This window comes from Artemia franciscana, unplaced genomic scaffold, assembly GCF_032884065.1.
Source record: "Artemia franciscana unplaced genomic scaffold, ASM3288406v1 PGA_scaffold_47, whole genome shotgun sequence".
NCBI lineage: Eukaryota > Metazoa > Arthropoda > Branchiopoda > Anostraca > Artemiidae > Artemia > Artemia franciscana.
The window spans coordinates 1,552,900-1,567,172 of record NW_027062688.1 but is presented as its reverse complement, the minus strand read 5'-3'; the positions used below and the strand labels follow the sequence as shown (position 1 = coordinate 1,567,172).

Genomic DNA, 14,273 nt, shown 5'->3' with positions numbered 1-14,273 from the left:
AAAAAGTGCGATTTTCCCATGGGTCCGAAAGTGCTGCCATCTATTGTTTCTAGCCATTTCTGTTCGTGATTTCAGCTGACTTTACCATTCTTTTTTTTCTACTTGGGATTGCAATAGAGAAATGGTATCAGATATTCCTCTTAAACTTTAAAAGTTCTCTCATTGCTAAAGAAATTAGAGCTTATCCTTTGCTCCTTTCTAAGTGGTGGTGTTAGAAAGTTGGCCTCCGGCAAAAAAGTCAACTTTTGAACTAAGACAGATAGAATCTTTTTTCAATGACAATCGATAGACCTTGATGAGTGGATCAAAGTATATGTCATCCATTTTTTGTTACAAAAATTCCTTCATGACATACACCAGTTTGAAAGTTTCAAGGGGTTGACAACTTCAGTGGTAAGGTACACACTTGAACCAAAAATAGGCCGATACCAATTGTGAGATATGTAGGGGACTTCAAAGCAACAGTCGATTATTAGCTTATAATCATCTTTGGCAATGAGGGGTTTGCAACTTTTGCTGATTGGTGTACCTATTATCTGTTTCTGGTGTAATTGATGGTAAGAACAACTTGGTTCCCGATTGTAAGACATGTAGGGGAGTTGTAAGTAATAATCGGCTGTTAGGCTACAATGACTTCAGCGACAAGGGGTTTGGAACTTTTGCTAGTTGGTGTACCCATTATTTGTTTCCGGTGAACTTGGATGTATATCCCGGGAGAGGGACTTGTAAGTAAGAATCGGTTGCTAGAGGAGGCTCACGAGGGGCTACAAATTTGTGCAAATTGGTACACATCTATGGAATCAGGGACCCATAAATTTCCTGTAATGACTCGCCATCCAATAATAAGCGATCCTGGTACAGGAAATTTATGGGTCCCTGATGGTATTTTGATCCAAAAAGTTACAGATAGCTTTATAATACCAACTAGATTACATAAGATAATGTTCCAAGTTTCCATCCGTCACGATGTCTACGATTGAAAAGGATAAAGTTCAACCGGCTGCAAAGTGACATTTAGGGGCCTAGTAAGTAATAATCGGCTGTTAGTGTGGACCTCGGGCCGGATTGATGAATATGACATTATATTTTGGAAAGCTCCGTACGACTCTTGCCTGGGGCCAAAAAGGATGGTTTTTGCTTGTCCTCGAGCCAGAGCCTATGGTGTGCAAAGGATAAAGTTCAACTGGCTGCAAAGTAATTTAGTCCCTTCTTCCAATATTTTTTTTTTTTTTTCAACCCTGAGGAATAGCCTTTGATCATCTGATTACTGATTGTGTTATTCTTTGTCTCTCACGGAAGAGGGACTTGTAAGCAAGAATGGGTTGCTAGAGGAGCTCAGGTTCATGAGGGGCTACAAATTTGTGCAAATTGGTGCACATCTATGGTATTTGATCCTGAAAAGTTACGGATAGCTTTATAATACCAACTAGATTATATAAGATAATGTTCCAAGTTTCCATCCGTCACGATGTCTACGATTGAAAAGGATAAAGTTCAACTGGCTGCAAACTCAATTTAGTCCCTTTTTCCGATATTCTTTTGCTGTTGTTTTTTCAACGCTGAAGAATTTGATCATGTGATTACTGATTGTGTTCTTCTTTGAATATGCCGTTTTGAAAGCTTTGATAGTTTTGACAACTTCAGCATTTAACCGATAGCGAAGAAACAAAACCAAAGTGTTGCTCTCGCAACACTTTAATCGGCAAAGCCGGACAAAGGTTGCCGCAACACTTCACGTTGCCCAGGCAACGTAGGTCTAGTTAGAACCCTATCGTAGAGGTTACAAGCTCATAACTACAAAATGTGGAATTTTGCATTTATTACCGGAAGATTGATCAAGGATGAGTATTCATTTTGTTTGTTTTTTTCCCTTGAGATGATCGTAAAAAAACCAGTGGTCCTAGAAAAACGAAAGAGGGCTCATTCAAGCGAAAATGGGAAGTTCTAGTGCCCTTTTTTAGGTGACCAAAGGGAGGCAACTAACTTCTCTTCTCATGCCTCTTTCCCCCCGACCTATTTGACGAAAATTTGAGATAGGTATTTGATTCAGCATAGTCAAAAGTTCCTATGACTGCTTTTTCGGGATGGCATGCCCCCCCCCATTTTCACTGGGGGAACAAGTCGTAAATTATGCAATTTGGCCGTTTTTCACAATTAAGCATTTTTTTGCAGAAGATACGAATATTTTCTTGTGAGGGGTGAGAGGGGGAAGAAAGTTCTATGGGGGAGTGGATTTGCTATGGAAAGAAGTTTCCTTGGGGATGGCTCTATCAAGGGAATTTTCAAAGCGAAATTTTTACTGGGGGGATTTCCTGGTATGATTTAAAAAAAAGGTCAGAAACTATATATAAAAATCTACTAAAAGTAAGGAGCAACCAAGGCCGTACCTTGGCAGAGGGTTTGACCCCCTGCCCCAAAATTTTCATCCGACACCTAAACACGCAATAAAAATACATATAAGCAAATTTTTGATCAATTTTTGTTTTTTTTTTGTGAAAGTCTGACCAAAGATTAAAAGCTTATGTGAAGAATTCCGGGATGTGCTAGAATTTAATATTCTAATTAGAATTTATTTTTAAATAAGTTATTTTAATAATAACTAGAATTTAATTGATACAATTTATATTTAGTCGGAAATTACAAGTGACTAGCAAGTATTCAATATATTATTCAGTTTTAATTTTGATTAGTTTCAATTTCTAGCATTATTATACAGGTCATTACTATTTTGAAAGTTGAGAAACTGAATCTGTCTTAGGCCATAATTCTATTAATAACAAAGTGTGTTGTTCAGACCTATCTCTGGATCGGAGTGAAATTCAACCATCATTATCTTCGTTTCCGGGTTGGTTAACAAATATTAAGGACAAGTAAGAGAATAATATGACCTCATTCACTGCTTGTTTATTGGTGTTTATTTTTTATCACACTTATATAATTACATTTTCAAATAATGGGAGGGGGGAGCAGAAAATCACATTTCAAGGGGGATCAACAAAATAAAATAATTGTGCTTGATGATTTTAATCCGAAATTCCTCAAGATTCAAGAAATCAATTCTTTTTTGTTGGAGAGAGGGGAGGGCCAGGCCTGGGTACGTCCCTGCTATGATGTATATGCGTGAATAAGGAACTGACTTGAATCTTTCTATGATACAACTTGCTGCTTAGATAGTATTCTGTACTTAGGCTATAATATTTAAACAGTTAAAATCTGAATTTTCGAGTTTCTGGCCCGACAGCTCACTGCAAATAAGTGTATGAAAAAAAAAAATGTCTGGGCACAAGACTGTTACATTTTACTTTACAATTCACTTTATTACCTATTTACGGCGTTAAATTGGTGACTAAAATGATTTGTATTACTGAAAATATTGAAAAGGTTTCACAGAATGAAAAGAAGTTACGCACAAATATTAAAATAAAATTCTTTTGCAGAAGATGAAGAACACTATAAGACGCCGAGGAACATGGCTTTTGGGATGTCTTTTATTGGCAAATTTTGTAAGTATTTACATTATATATTGTAAGCATTATAATAAAATTATCATTGCAGTTACGACAAATACAAACATTATATTACAGTTACTATCTCACTATTACAACTACTACAATAAAACAATAGATTTATAATAATAATCTATGTTAAGAGAATTATAAATGTGTCTTTCTAATTTTCAACTTCAAGAGGCCTCTGTAAGAATTGAAATCATCCCCTTGCCGTACAAAACTGAAAAGTAACTGAAACTGTACAGTATAACCAGGAAAATGAAATAGGAAATATAAATAGGAGTAAATGAAAGCAAACAGATTCAAAATCTAAAATATGAAACTATGAAGCATGGAAAATTGGATACAGTTTGCTATTAGGAAAAAAACTCGTCAAAAAACTTATATCAAATTTTTGCTGTTTTTTATTTTGGCTAGTTTTATTACATCTTTGCCAATTTTTCTCTTAATATCGGCGCATCAGTTCAGAAGAGTAGAAAGCATGAAATCGAAAATGTTCTTAGTAAAGAATTTGTTGACTCTCGAGATAGTAACCTGGAGTAAAAGTAAGAAAAAATACAAAACTTACGAGTGGTTAAAATTGTGAAAAGAATAGAATTGCATTCGGTCGGATTGATTGCGTGAATCTGAGAATTTTTGAGAGGCTGTAGAGATATATATTTTGCCATATATACTTCATATTATTAGCTTGTCGCTGGGGTACAAAGACCTTTCTAGAATCTTGGAAGCACGCCTAATGCGTTTCCCCCTTGTATAGGGGGTAACGGGTGTAATTTGGGAAACCAAAGATCAATTTTGATATTGTCCTAATTTTAAAAATAATTGGAGAAAGCGATTCACTGAGGTTCATATAACCATCTAATTGATTAATGTCTGGTAAGTGAAATTAAATGTGGGTTTTGGAAACATCACTCAGCTAGATATGCTGCCAATCATCTTTTTGATATCGTAAGTAATTATTTTGAAAAAGATAAGATCCCCCTGACAATATTTTTTGAAAAATAACATATTATTTGATATGGTAGACATTAGAATTCTATTGTGAAGGTTTAAACGTTTAGTTATTGAAGGATTGAATTGAAACTGGTTTGAAGGTCTGAGAGTACGTCAAGAAACTGTGAAAGGTCTATTAAAGTAATGATTAGCGATCTTTCATCTTCGTTGTATCGAGTGCCTTTTGGTGTTGAAAAGGGGTTAGTCCTTGGTCGACTTCGCTACTCGGCTTAAGTAGATGGTGTAGATGGTATGTTTTACCTCCCGAATGGCTACCAGACATTTTTTGCCCCTTATCACTACGGTTACGTTTTCTAGTCGTGATTTGGAATGTCTTGAGTCGAATATTAGCGATGTCTTGAAAAGTATTTATGTTTTTACTAGTTCGATTTCATTATCAGTAAATAATGCCTTGCCTAATCCCACCACCCGTAGATTTAGAGAAAAAAGATCTTTTTGGGGGGCATTTTCATGGATAAATGTCCTTTTGTAGTATCCTCGTTGAAAAACTGAAAAAACGACAAATTTGCCTCCTTAGATTTGAAAAAATACATATTGCCCGTCGCTCCAAGAATAAATAGAAGATATATTGAAGTCTGATGGCTCGTCACTACAGGCAATATTTAAGCATTTTCTAACAGGAAGGTTTACAAACTAATTTAATAAGTTTCAATAAGCACTATTGAACCCAGTTCAATATTTGTCAGTGCCGGTTGACCGCCAAAATTAACAAGAAAATGATTACAGGAAGCTTATTGAAGGCATGGGTAGTGAAAATAAAATAATAGTTAATTGAAATTAGTTAAAATTAATTGCAATAGATTATTGAGCAGTTATTTTTGTAGTCCTTTGAAACCAGCTTGAACATCAAAATGAATTTATTAAAAAAAAAAAAAAATAGATACTGGACAACTGGAAATTGTGATTCAGTTCTTTTGCAGGTTACGAAAACATAGTTGTTTTTAAAGAAATACTTTTGAGGCATCGAACATGTGGCAATAACAATGTTGATTCCTAACACCCCAGTTTCTAATTAATTATACGGGATTTTAAAGTACATAACCAATTTCGAAAAAAAGAATATCAGAATATCGTAAGCGCGCAACATGAAAAAATTCAGATTAGTTGCAACAAATTGATTTGAGGTGAGAGGATCTAAATTAAAGTTTTGCAAAAATCGTCACATAATTTTTTTTTTTATTATTCATTGATTTTTCGTCTGCCAGTGTCGCCATTTCTTTGTGATGTAGTGTCTTCATTCATTTCAAAATCACTATCCTAGCTAATCTTCTGCCCTTAAAAAACTTATTTTGAAAAAAACTGCATAGTGAAAAAAAATTGCTATCTGACACTGACTTAGGAATGTGTCAGACGGTTCGTCTTAAAAGTGAAAGTTTCTTGCGAAAAGAAATTTATGATGATTTTGAAAAAAGTCTGATTCTCCTCGAAAATGGCTTCAGATCAAAATGAAAAATGTACCATTGGTATCAACATGGGTGAAAAGCTTATACAGGTAAATTTAGTCCCCCTCCTTAAAGAACAAGGGAAATCACTTTTTGCATCGGTATACACTCATCTGTCACCCGTTTTTTTTTTCAGTAGGCCTTGTGGGATACTAGGACATAATAGAAAAATGCATAATGGCTCTTTAAAAAGAAATTTCTCACATCTACGTGCTTATTATAAATTCCACCATAAGAAAGTGCCATATGGCACTGAAACGGCACTTTTTGTGCCATTTCTTAAGGGGTAACACTAGCAGGTTACCAGAACATCATAGACAGATTTTTATAGCTCATAAAAAAAGATATTGCTCACATCTACGTACTTCCTATAAATTTTACCACCTGCAAGTTCCAAATGGCATTTTTGGTGCCATATCTCAAGCGGAAAAGCTGGGGCTTTTGGGATAGTAGAACTTTTAAGAGTGATGCTTAATGGCTCATTCAAAGCTTCATAAATTACCAACTCAACTTAAAAGTGGAAGATTATATTGAAAACAAATTAACTAAAACTAAAAACTTTTCAACTAAAAATCTACGAAGAATTTAGCCTGTGTAGGCGTAATTCTAGCGTTAATTCTGTGTAGGCTGTGTGTATCCTTGCCCTCTTAGCTTTTTGCTTTCGGCTATGTTTTGAAAAACACCTTTTTCTGGTCATTTCACTGGAAATGGCACTTCTTAAATAGAAAAACATGGGGGATACAACCAAAAGTGTACTTTGGGGGAATATGCTAAGTCAAATTCATGAAAAGAGATAAAGTATAAAGAAGCTTTTAAATGAGCCCTATAACAGCTATCTTTTGTTACAGTAGCCTTCTAGTTTCTGCTAGTCAGTAGTCGATTTATAAATAACATTTTCGAAGCAGAGGAACATAAGCGAGTCATGTGGCTCTATAATTTCCTTCAGATGAATAGGCTTTCGAGTCAGACACAGTTTAGGTTTCGTAAGGGTTATCCTACGACGCAGGCCTTCAACACCCGGTCCAAAGTCTTAAATGTGCATTATTTATATTATTTCACTAACATCTTGCCTCTGAAAACTAATGGAACATTAGTTTTCATTAAAACTAATCCATTAGTTCATTAAACTAATTCATTAAAACTAATCCATTAGTTTTAATCCATTAAAACTAATGGATTAAAGATAGAATCATTAGGCTTGTAATAAAAGCTGTAAAGAAAAGAACAGTTTGGTTTCCTACCAAATTGGAGTACAACTGAATGCTTTGTTAGTTCACTCCCTGTAATATAAATAAATATTTATATCACGATATATTTATATTTACTATAAATAACATTTATAAATAAATAAACATGTTCTACATAACTACCGACTCCTCTAAACAAAACCATGCGGGAGCACAGTGGATTAATGCTTCGCTTGGCTAGTAATTAAATAGTAACTAAAAATAAATAGTAATTAAATAGTAACTAAAAATAAATATTAATTAAATAGTAACTAAAAATAAATAGTAATTAAATAGTAACTAAAAATAAAGAGTAATTAAATAGTAACTAAAAATAAATAGTAATTAAATAGTAATTAACTTAGTAATAAATAGTAATAATTAAGCTTTATTGCTTTTTGCTATTTTTCAGTTTTCGTATTTGGTCCCATTTTATCTCTGTTTTTCTGTTTGGTTGCTTTGATTGCAAAGTAGGATAGAAAATTTAATTTTTAATGTATTTTAAGCTTCAAATTTAAATTTAATTTAAAATTAACCAAATTTAGTTAATTAATTTAGTTTTAACTAAATTTAAACTTTAGTAAGTTACGTTTAGTAAGTAAATTACGTTTAGCAAGTGCTAAACGTAAAATCTCAAATAGTGAAGTAAAGTAATATTAAAGTAAAAAAAAGTTGTCAACCCGGAAAAGAAGCGAAATGAATCAGTGACACACTTAAAATAAAACAATAGAGTATTCTTTCTACATAGAGTAGAAAAAATAGAATAGACAAATAAGGAATAGACGTAGAAAGAATACACTAATGATGAAACTTTGGCCATAAAATTTTATTCAAAAACTACAAAAGAATATACACGTCATAGACGATACACACGTCTATATAGACGTCAACTATAAAGAATTCGTCAGAAATGGCAGCTTCTCAAAGACTAACACCATTAATAACTTCAGGACGGGGGGAGGATGAAAGGGTGAATTCAGTTTTTTTTTTACCTCATTTTAGTAACACCATCAATTTGCTGGAGCGTATTATTTGCCGTGATATAATACTGAACCTTGAAATATAAAAAAAAAATTAATATAGCACTTAAAACTTCAGAAGAAGCTGAAAAACATAAATAAAGAAAAATTACCTAATAACAAGAAAAGGCCATCTTACTGAGTACATAGAAAAAATATGTATAGTAAGTCATAACATTCAATAAATAGTCCTAGCCTCGCTTTCTTAGCGAAGTACTAAAGTAAAATAATTGATTTCGGGCTTTTCCCTCTTTTCTTTTTTTTCAGAAATAGAAATTCTGAATTAGAGGTTCTTTCTTTTCAGATAAACCAACCTGAAAAGTCCCTATTAGTAAGTTAATTCGGGCCCTGGCTACAGATAGCTCATAATGGCTGAACTGTACAGCAGAGCCGAGAAATTAAGATATAAATAGGAAAAAATAAAAAAATACATTGATGAATATAATCAACGAATATATACTGAATGAAGGAGGACATAAAGAAGGAAGGGATGGATAAAATTATGAAGAAAGAAAAGCCATAACAGAATCAGTAAAATGAGTCTACAGTAAAAACAAATCTTGTATATAGTTAAACTAGATGTTAAATACATATCAAAGCGTACATCCCTATTGTAACTTGTGATAATATTGAGGGGTCAAGTTTCCAAGCAAGTCAGTATTTCTCATTATAGAGATTGCTTGTAGTCAGTAGGTATCGTTAAAAGGTGACTTTTAACTCTAGATCCATAGACTTCAAGAACCTTTGAGAACCTTCAAGAATGCCTTTGCTGGCAGATGGAAACTCAATTTCAGATTATCGCTATCTATCATAAAGATGTTCTTAATAAACTACTACTACTAATAACTCACTGCAGCACCAAGCCGCCTGAGGCCAACACAGCTACGCACGCTCAGTGGAATGTAAAGTCTGGTAGAGATAGAAACTGGGGGAAAAATTTGAGCCGCTAGTTCTGTTAAATCAAGCTGAACTACTTATGTGGTGTCCGAGCAGCAAATAATTATATGAAATTGTTTTACCGTCTTATAGAAGACATTCCCTGTGGTTAAATCGTTTTTAGTCAGAGATGTGCCTTTTCCAAAAGTGAACCTTGTCTTACCTCCTGATTTTAAGAATGGAAATGGACGCAAGGAGGATACTCACAGCCCAATATCCCAGATAATCCTAAAATTTCCCCAGTTTTCTTGTTGGTCCTCATTCAGATTATCATTGAAAGTTGTTTTTTCGTATTTTCATTTGGGATTGCGAGAATTAAGTGAAAGGGCGGGTTTTTTCATTGAAAACACGCCTTTATTGTATATTCAGTAAAAATGAATTCAAAAATCCCTGCCTACCCTGCATGAACTGATGTTTCTGAATCTAGTCTTTAATTAGGTAACCTCCTAGGTTCTTGCACTTCAAATGATTAGGCAGCCAAAGAAAATGATAGTGTGACTGATTTTTAAACTTGAAACTGACTTGCTCAAAAAGGAAAAATTTACAGTTTTCTGGTCTTTATGATACCCCAGGAGAGTGATAAATTTTTTTTTGCTAATCCTGTAAAATGTAATTTTTTTGTTTTACCCTTCTTGAAAATAAAATCTGACAAAATTTCGCATCAAGGATGTCGGTTATGTTATATATATATATTTATGTTTTATAGATGCCCAATATTTCTGATTTATATTAACATGAATTTTCTTGATCAAATAAAGAAAAAACTAGTAATAATTTAAAAAATTGCCTTTTTTCACCGAATTAAAGACCTAGATTAAGCCTTAAACTAATTCAAATTTATGACACATCAAACATATTACTTAAACACAAAAGATACGTAAGATCAGTATACAGCTTTCTTTAAGATGTTTTGTACATTGAGTTCTGAATGGGGGTATATAAAAATATACCAAAATATACCCAGATTAAAGCGCTATTAACACAGCCTTATTCAAAATACTTTCTTTCGAAAATATTATTATCCAAAATGGTCTGATAGTTAAAAATCAATTCAATATCGATTCGATGTCGAATATATATATAGCGTTCCAATCTGCAATTGTACAGAGTTGTCAAACTGGTCTTTCTTGCAGGTTACTTCTGACAAACTTGACTCATCTGCACTCCCGCTAGAACACAGAGGAATTGACGATCCACAGTCAGGAGCCTTGCAGGCTTTGCCTAGTCAATACGTTGGAAATAGTGTTCCATCCCCAGGCTTAATTCAAGATGATCTTTGGGCTAGTAATTCTGGAGTTGATATGCCGCAAATAAAGAATCTCCAAGTTCAATGTGAGAAAACGTTGATGAGAGTTAATATTGAGTTTGATCGTCCATTTTATGGAATGATTTTCTCAAAAGGTCATTATAGTGCCCCAAATTGCATTCATCTAAGACCTGGAAGTGGGCAGTTAAGTGCCACTTTTGACATTGTTCTTAACAGCTGTGGCATGTCCTCATCTGCAAATGGGGTTGGCAATTTTGGACAACCTTCTCCCACCGGTACCTTCGTCGAAAATACTATTATTATTCAATATGACCCTCTGGTTCAGGAGGTTTGGGATCAGGCGCGAAGACTAAGGTGCACTTGGTATGATTACTACGAAAAATCCGTCACTTTCCGTCCTTTCTCGGTAGACATGTTGAACGCAGTGACAGCTAACTTTTTAGGTGATAATCTCCAATGCTGGATGCAAATTCAAGTCGGAAAAGGACCTTGGGCATCAGAGGTGTCAGGCATTGTAAAAATTGGCCAAACTATGACCATGGTTTTGGCTATTAAAGATGATGAGAACAAGTTTGATATGCTTGTGAGAAACTGTGTCGCTCATGATGGTGTAAGAGCTCCAATACAGCTTGTTGATCAATACGGATGCGTGACAAGACCTAAAATTATGTCTAGATTTCAAAAAGTGCGCAATTTTGGCTCCTCTGCCAGTGTCGTGTCGTATGCCTATTTTCAAGCTTTCAAATTCCCTGATTCAATGAATGTCCATTTCCAATGTGTGATCCAAGTCTGCAGATATAATTGTCCAGAACCCAGGTGTGATGGTGATCTCAGCTACGCTGGATCAAAACCAGAAGCGGCTGCATTGCCTGATCCAAGAGCCAAAGCAGGTGCTCAGATTCCTAGCAAATCTCTGCCAGAGATAAATCGTGAAATCCGACGACCAGGTCCTCTTGCCCAAGGCCTTGTTGCGGAAAACCGCGAAGGTCTTGCCGTTCAGCCAGAGGAAAAACGTCGTGGAAGACCAAGATCAAATGATTTAGACGATCTAGAGTCACCTCTTAGAAACGCAACGAGAAAACGACGTAACACTGAAGACCTTCCTGTTCTTCATATTTACAAACGAGACACCCAAGAAATGACCGACGTTCGGACGACACGAATCATCCAAGTTGTTGCTCCAGGTGATGTTGCTTTTAATCTTGGAAATGCCAACGAAACTGTGGTGGTGCAAAATTTAGCCTCAGTGTTAGATTCAAATAATGTATGTATGTCAATTCCGTCCTTCATTGGGGGTCTTGTTATGCTTCTTCTTCTTCTGAGCATCACTTGTATAGTTTCTGCTTTCTTATTCATCCGTGTTAGGACTTTTGATAAGAAAGGCAAGACAACAATCATCCACCACACTAACTCAGGCTATGATAACACAGAGTTTGTTAAGACCCCAAAGTAAATCTTATATCTAGGGTAAAAATTTATTTATTAATTTTAATTTATTTGAGTATTTTTTTCTTGGATGTGGGACCTTCAATGGGGCAATTTCAACACTTCAAACAACAACCCTTATTGAAATTTTTGGGTATTTTGTGTATGGTCTTTTTAGTTGATGGAGGTTGAAACTACTAGTACTCTTGTGTTTATCTATATGAAAACTTTTCCGTATGGAAGTTGTATATTTTATATTTGTGGAAGTTGTGCAGTTGATAGAAGTTGTAACTGGTAGGGCTTTTTGTGCGTATGTGTTTCTATCTTTATTTTCTATTTTCACTTCGGAACTTTTAATCGTACTATGATAAATCAACTCTAAATAAGTAAATACATTCTTAATTAGTCATTTAAAGATTATTTTAACTCAATAGGTTATGAAATATTAGATGAATTAAAAGAATTAATAATAGTAAAACAACGTAAAGCTGATATTCTGTTATATGAGCAATGAATCACCGAAAAGCAGGAAAATCAATTAAAAATCATAGTAAAATCACTGAATTTCGTTAAATTAGTCCATTATTCTTAATTTTTTATTAATTTCTACGTGAAATTTTTCCCAGTGAGTCTTTGCACCTGAGCGTTAATTTATTTTTGTAACAATATGTTTTGTGATAATATTAGACATGGATTAAATTCTTTAACCACATCTGTGTTACATATTTAGTTTCTGACAGGCTATGTTACAGTTAAACCCACTTTAAAATAATATAGACATAAAAAATCCTATCTCCACTCGTCTTGTGTCTATTCATGCCTGAGAACGGGAATTGTCGGATATTTTTCTTCTGGCTATTTGGAAATTAAGCTCTCAGGTTAGTACTCATCAGTGTTGCCAAATTTCACCGTCGAAATAAGTAAACGAACTTGATTAGTTAAATTGATAACGCTTGGTCCGTAATAATTCAACAACTAACAATATTTTGATGCTCAAAAACAGCTTCACCACCAGAAGTGAAGGTACACATTAAATCACAAAGTTCAGTCTATTTTTAGCTTTCTTTTGTGAAGCATCACTCACGTCTCTTTTTTTTAAATTGGTGGCCTCTACTACCAAAAACAGTGTAACTGCATATGGATGTGTTTCCCATTAGAATTGATTTTTTTATTTATTTTTTTGAAGATTGCAAATGGTTGTGAACGTTTCTACGTAATCAGTTTGTCCTGGTTGTCAAAAGCGCACACATGGAGTATCTCAGAAACAGTTAAGAGTATAAGTTTTAAACTTCCGAGGAATGTTTTGAAAACATTCGAAAACTCAAGAGGATCTCGTGGGGGATGTTCCATTACATCAATATATGTAAATATGCATCCATGCTGTAGAAATTACATACTTGTTTTACTTTAAAAACAGCAAAGGATACTAAGTTGAAACTTCTAGTGTTTCCTACGAAAAGTAAAAGCAAAATACGGGCTTCCAGGTTTCCAAAAGCAATATCTGTAATGACTCATTAATAGCTATGAATACTAAGTTTAAATTTCCAATGAATTTCGAGGAAGATATTGAACTGAATCATAAGACTTAGCGCACCTAGGTTTTCAATAGAGGTTTTCTGTAATATCTCTGGAAATTCTGAGGGCATTAAGTTAAAACTTTCAGGGAGTGGTGAGGCAAATGCTGAACAGAATCAAGACACCACGTGCATTAAGATCTTAAAAAAGGCGCATTTGCAATACCTCAGGAACAGCTTAGGGTATTAAGCCAAAAATTTCATGGCCTATTGTAGGCGACTTAATCCAAATCAATAGACACTATTGATAAATAGACTGCATAAAAAATGTCAGGAGCGTATATCTGCAATATCTCAAGAACAGCTATGGGTACTAAGTTAAACTTCATTAGAATTTTCAATATCTGATAAAACACCTGAGGATTTTAAGTTGAAATTTTTAGGCATTGTCCAGAAGGATATTCATCCCAAGAAATGACACTAATTGTATCTTGATTATTAAAATGGCAAATATGCAAAAACTCCGAGTGCAGCTAGATGTGTTACTTTGAAGCGCATAAGGAAGGTTTAGAAGGCTATTGAACTAAATCAGTTGGACATTATCAGGTCATAAAAAGCGTAACTTTGGGAACTTATTGGTCAATAAGTTGAAAATTTCAATGGATTTGTTATGTCTCTGAAACGGCTAAAGGTATTAAGTTGAAATTTTCAAGCAATATCGAAGGGAATGCTGAACTGATTCAAACGAAATTATTTGCATCCAGGTGGTCAAAACGATGTATCAGCAATATCTCAGGAACAGTTAAGGTAATTAGGTCGAACCTCTTGGAAATTTTGAAGGTGCTGTTCAACTAAACTAGAAGACAGTATATACATCACGACTGTCAACATGGTACATCCACAATAGCTCAAGTAAGACTA

The 14,273-nt window shown here is 34.3% G+C and overlaps 2 protein-coding genes across 2 annotated transcripts in view; one reads left to right on the top strand and one right to left on the bottom strand.

Annotated features, from left to right (window-relative positions):
* LOC136041871 (cuticlin-4-like) overlaps window positions 1-12,550 on the top strand; it is a 35,269-nt gene extending 22,719 nt beyond the window's left edge. The window contains exons 2-3 of the mRNA XM_065726655.1: window positions 3,438-3,503; window positions 10,280-12,550. Of these exons, the coding sequence (XP_065582727.1) occupies window positions 3,441-3,503; window positions 10,280-11,866 (1,650 nt within the window). The 5' untranslated portion in view covers window positions 3,438-3,440 and the 3' untranslated portion in view covers window positions 11,867-12,550. The remainder of the gene's footprint in view (window positions 1-3,437; window positions 3,504-10,279) is intronic.
* LOC136041864 (AP-1 complex subunit mu-1-like) overlaps window positions 1-14,273 on the bottom strand; it is a 381,890-nt gene that overhangs the window by 104,975 nt on the left and 262,642 nt on the right. The window lies entirely within an intron of this gene.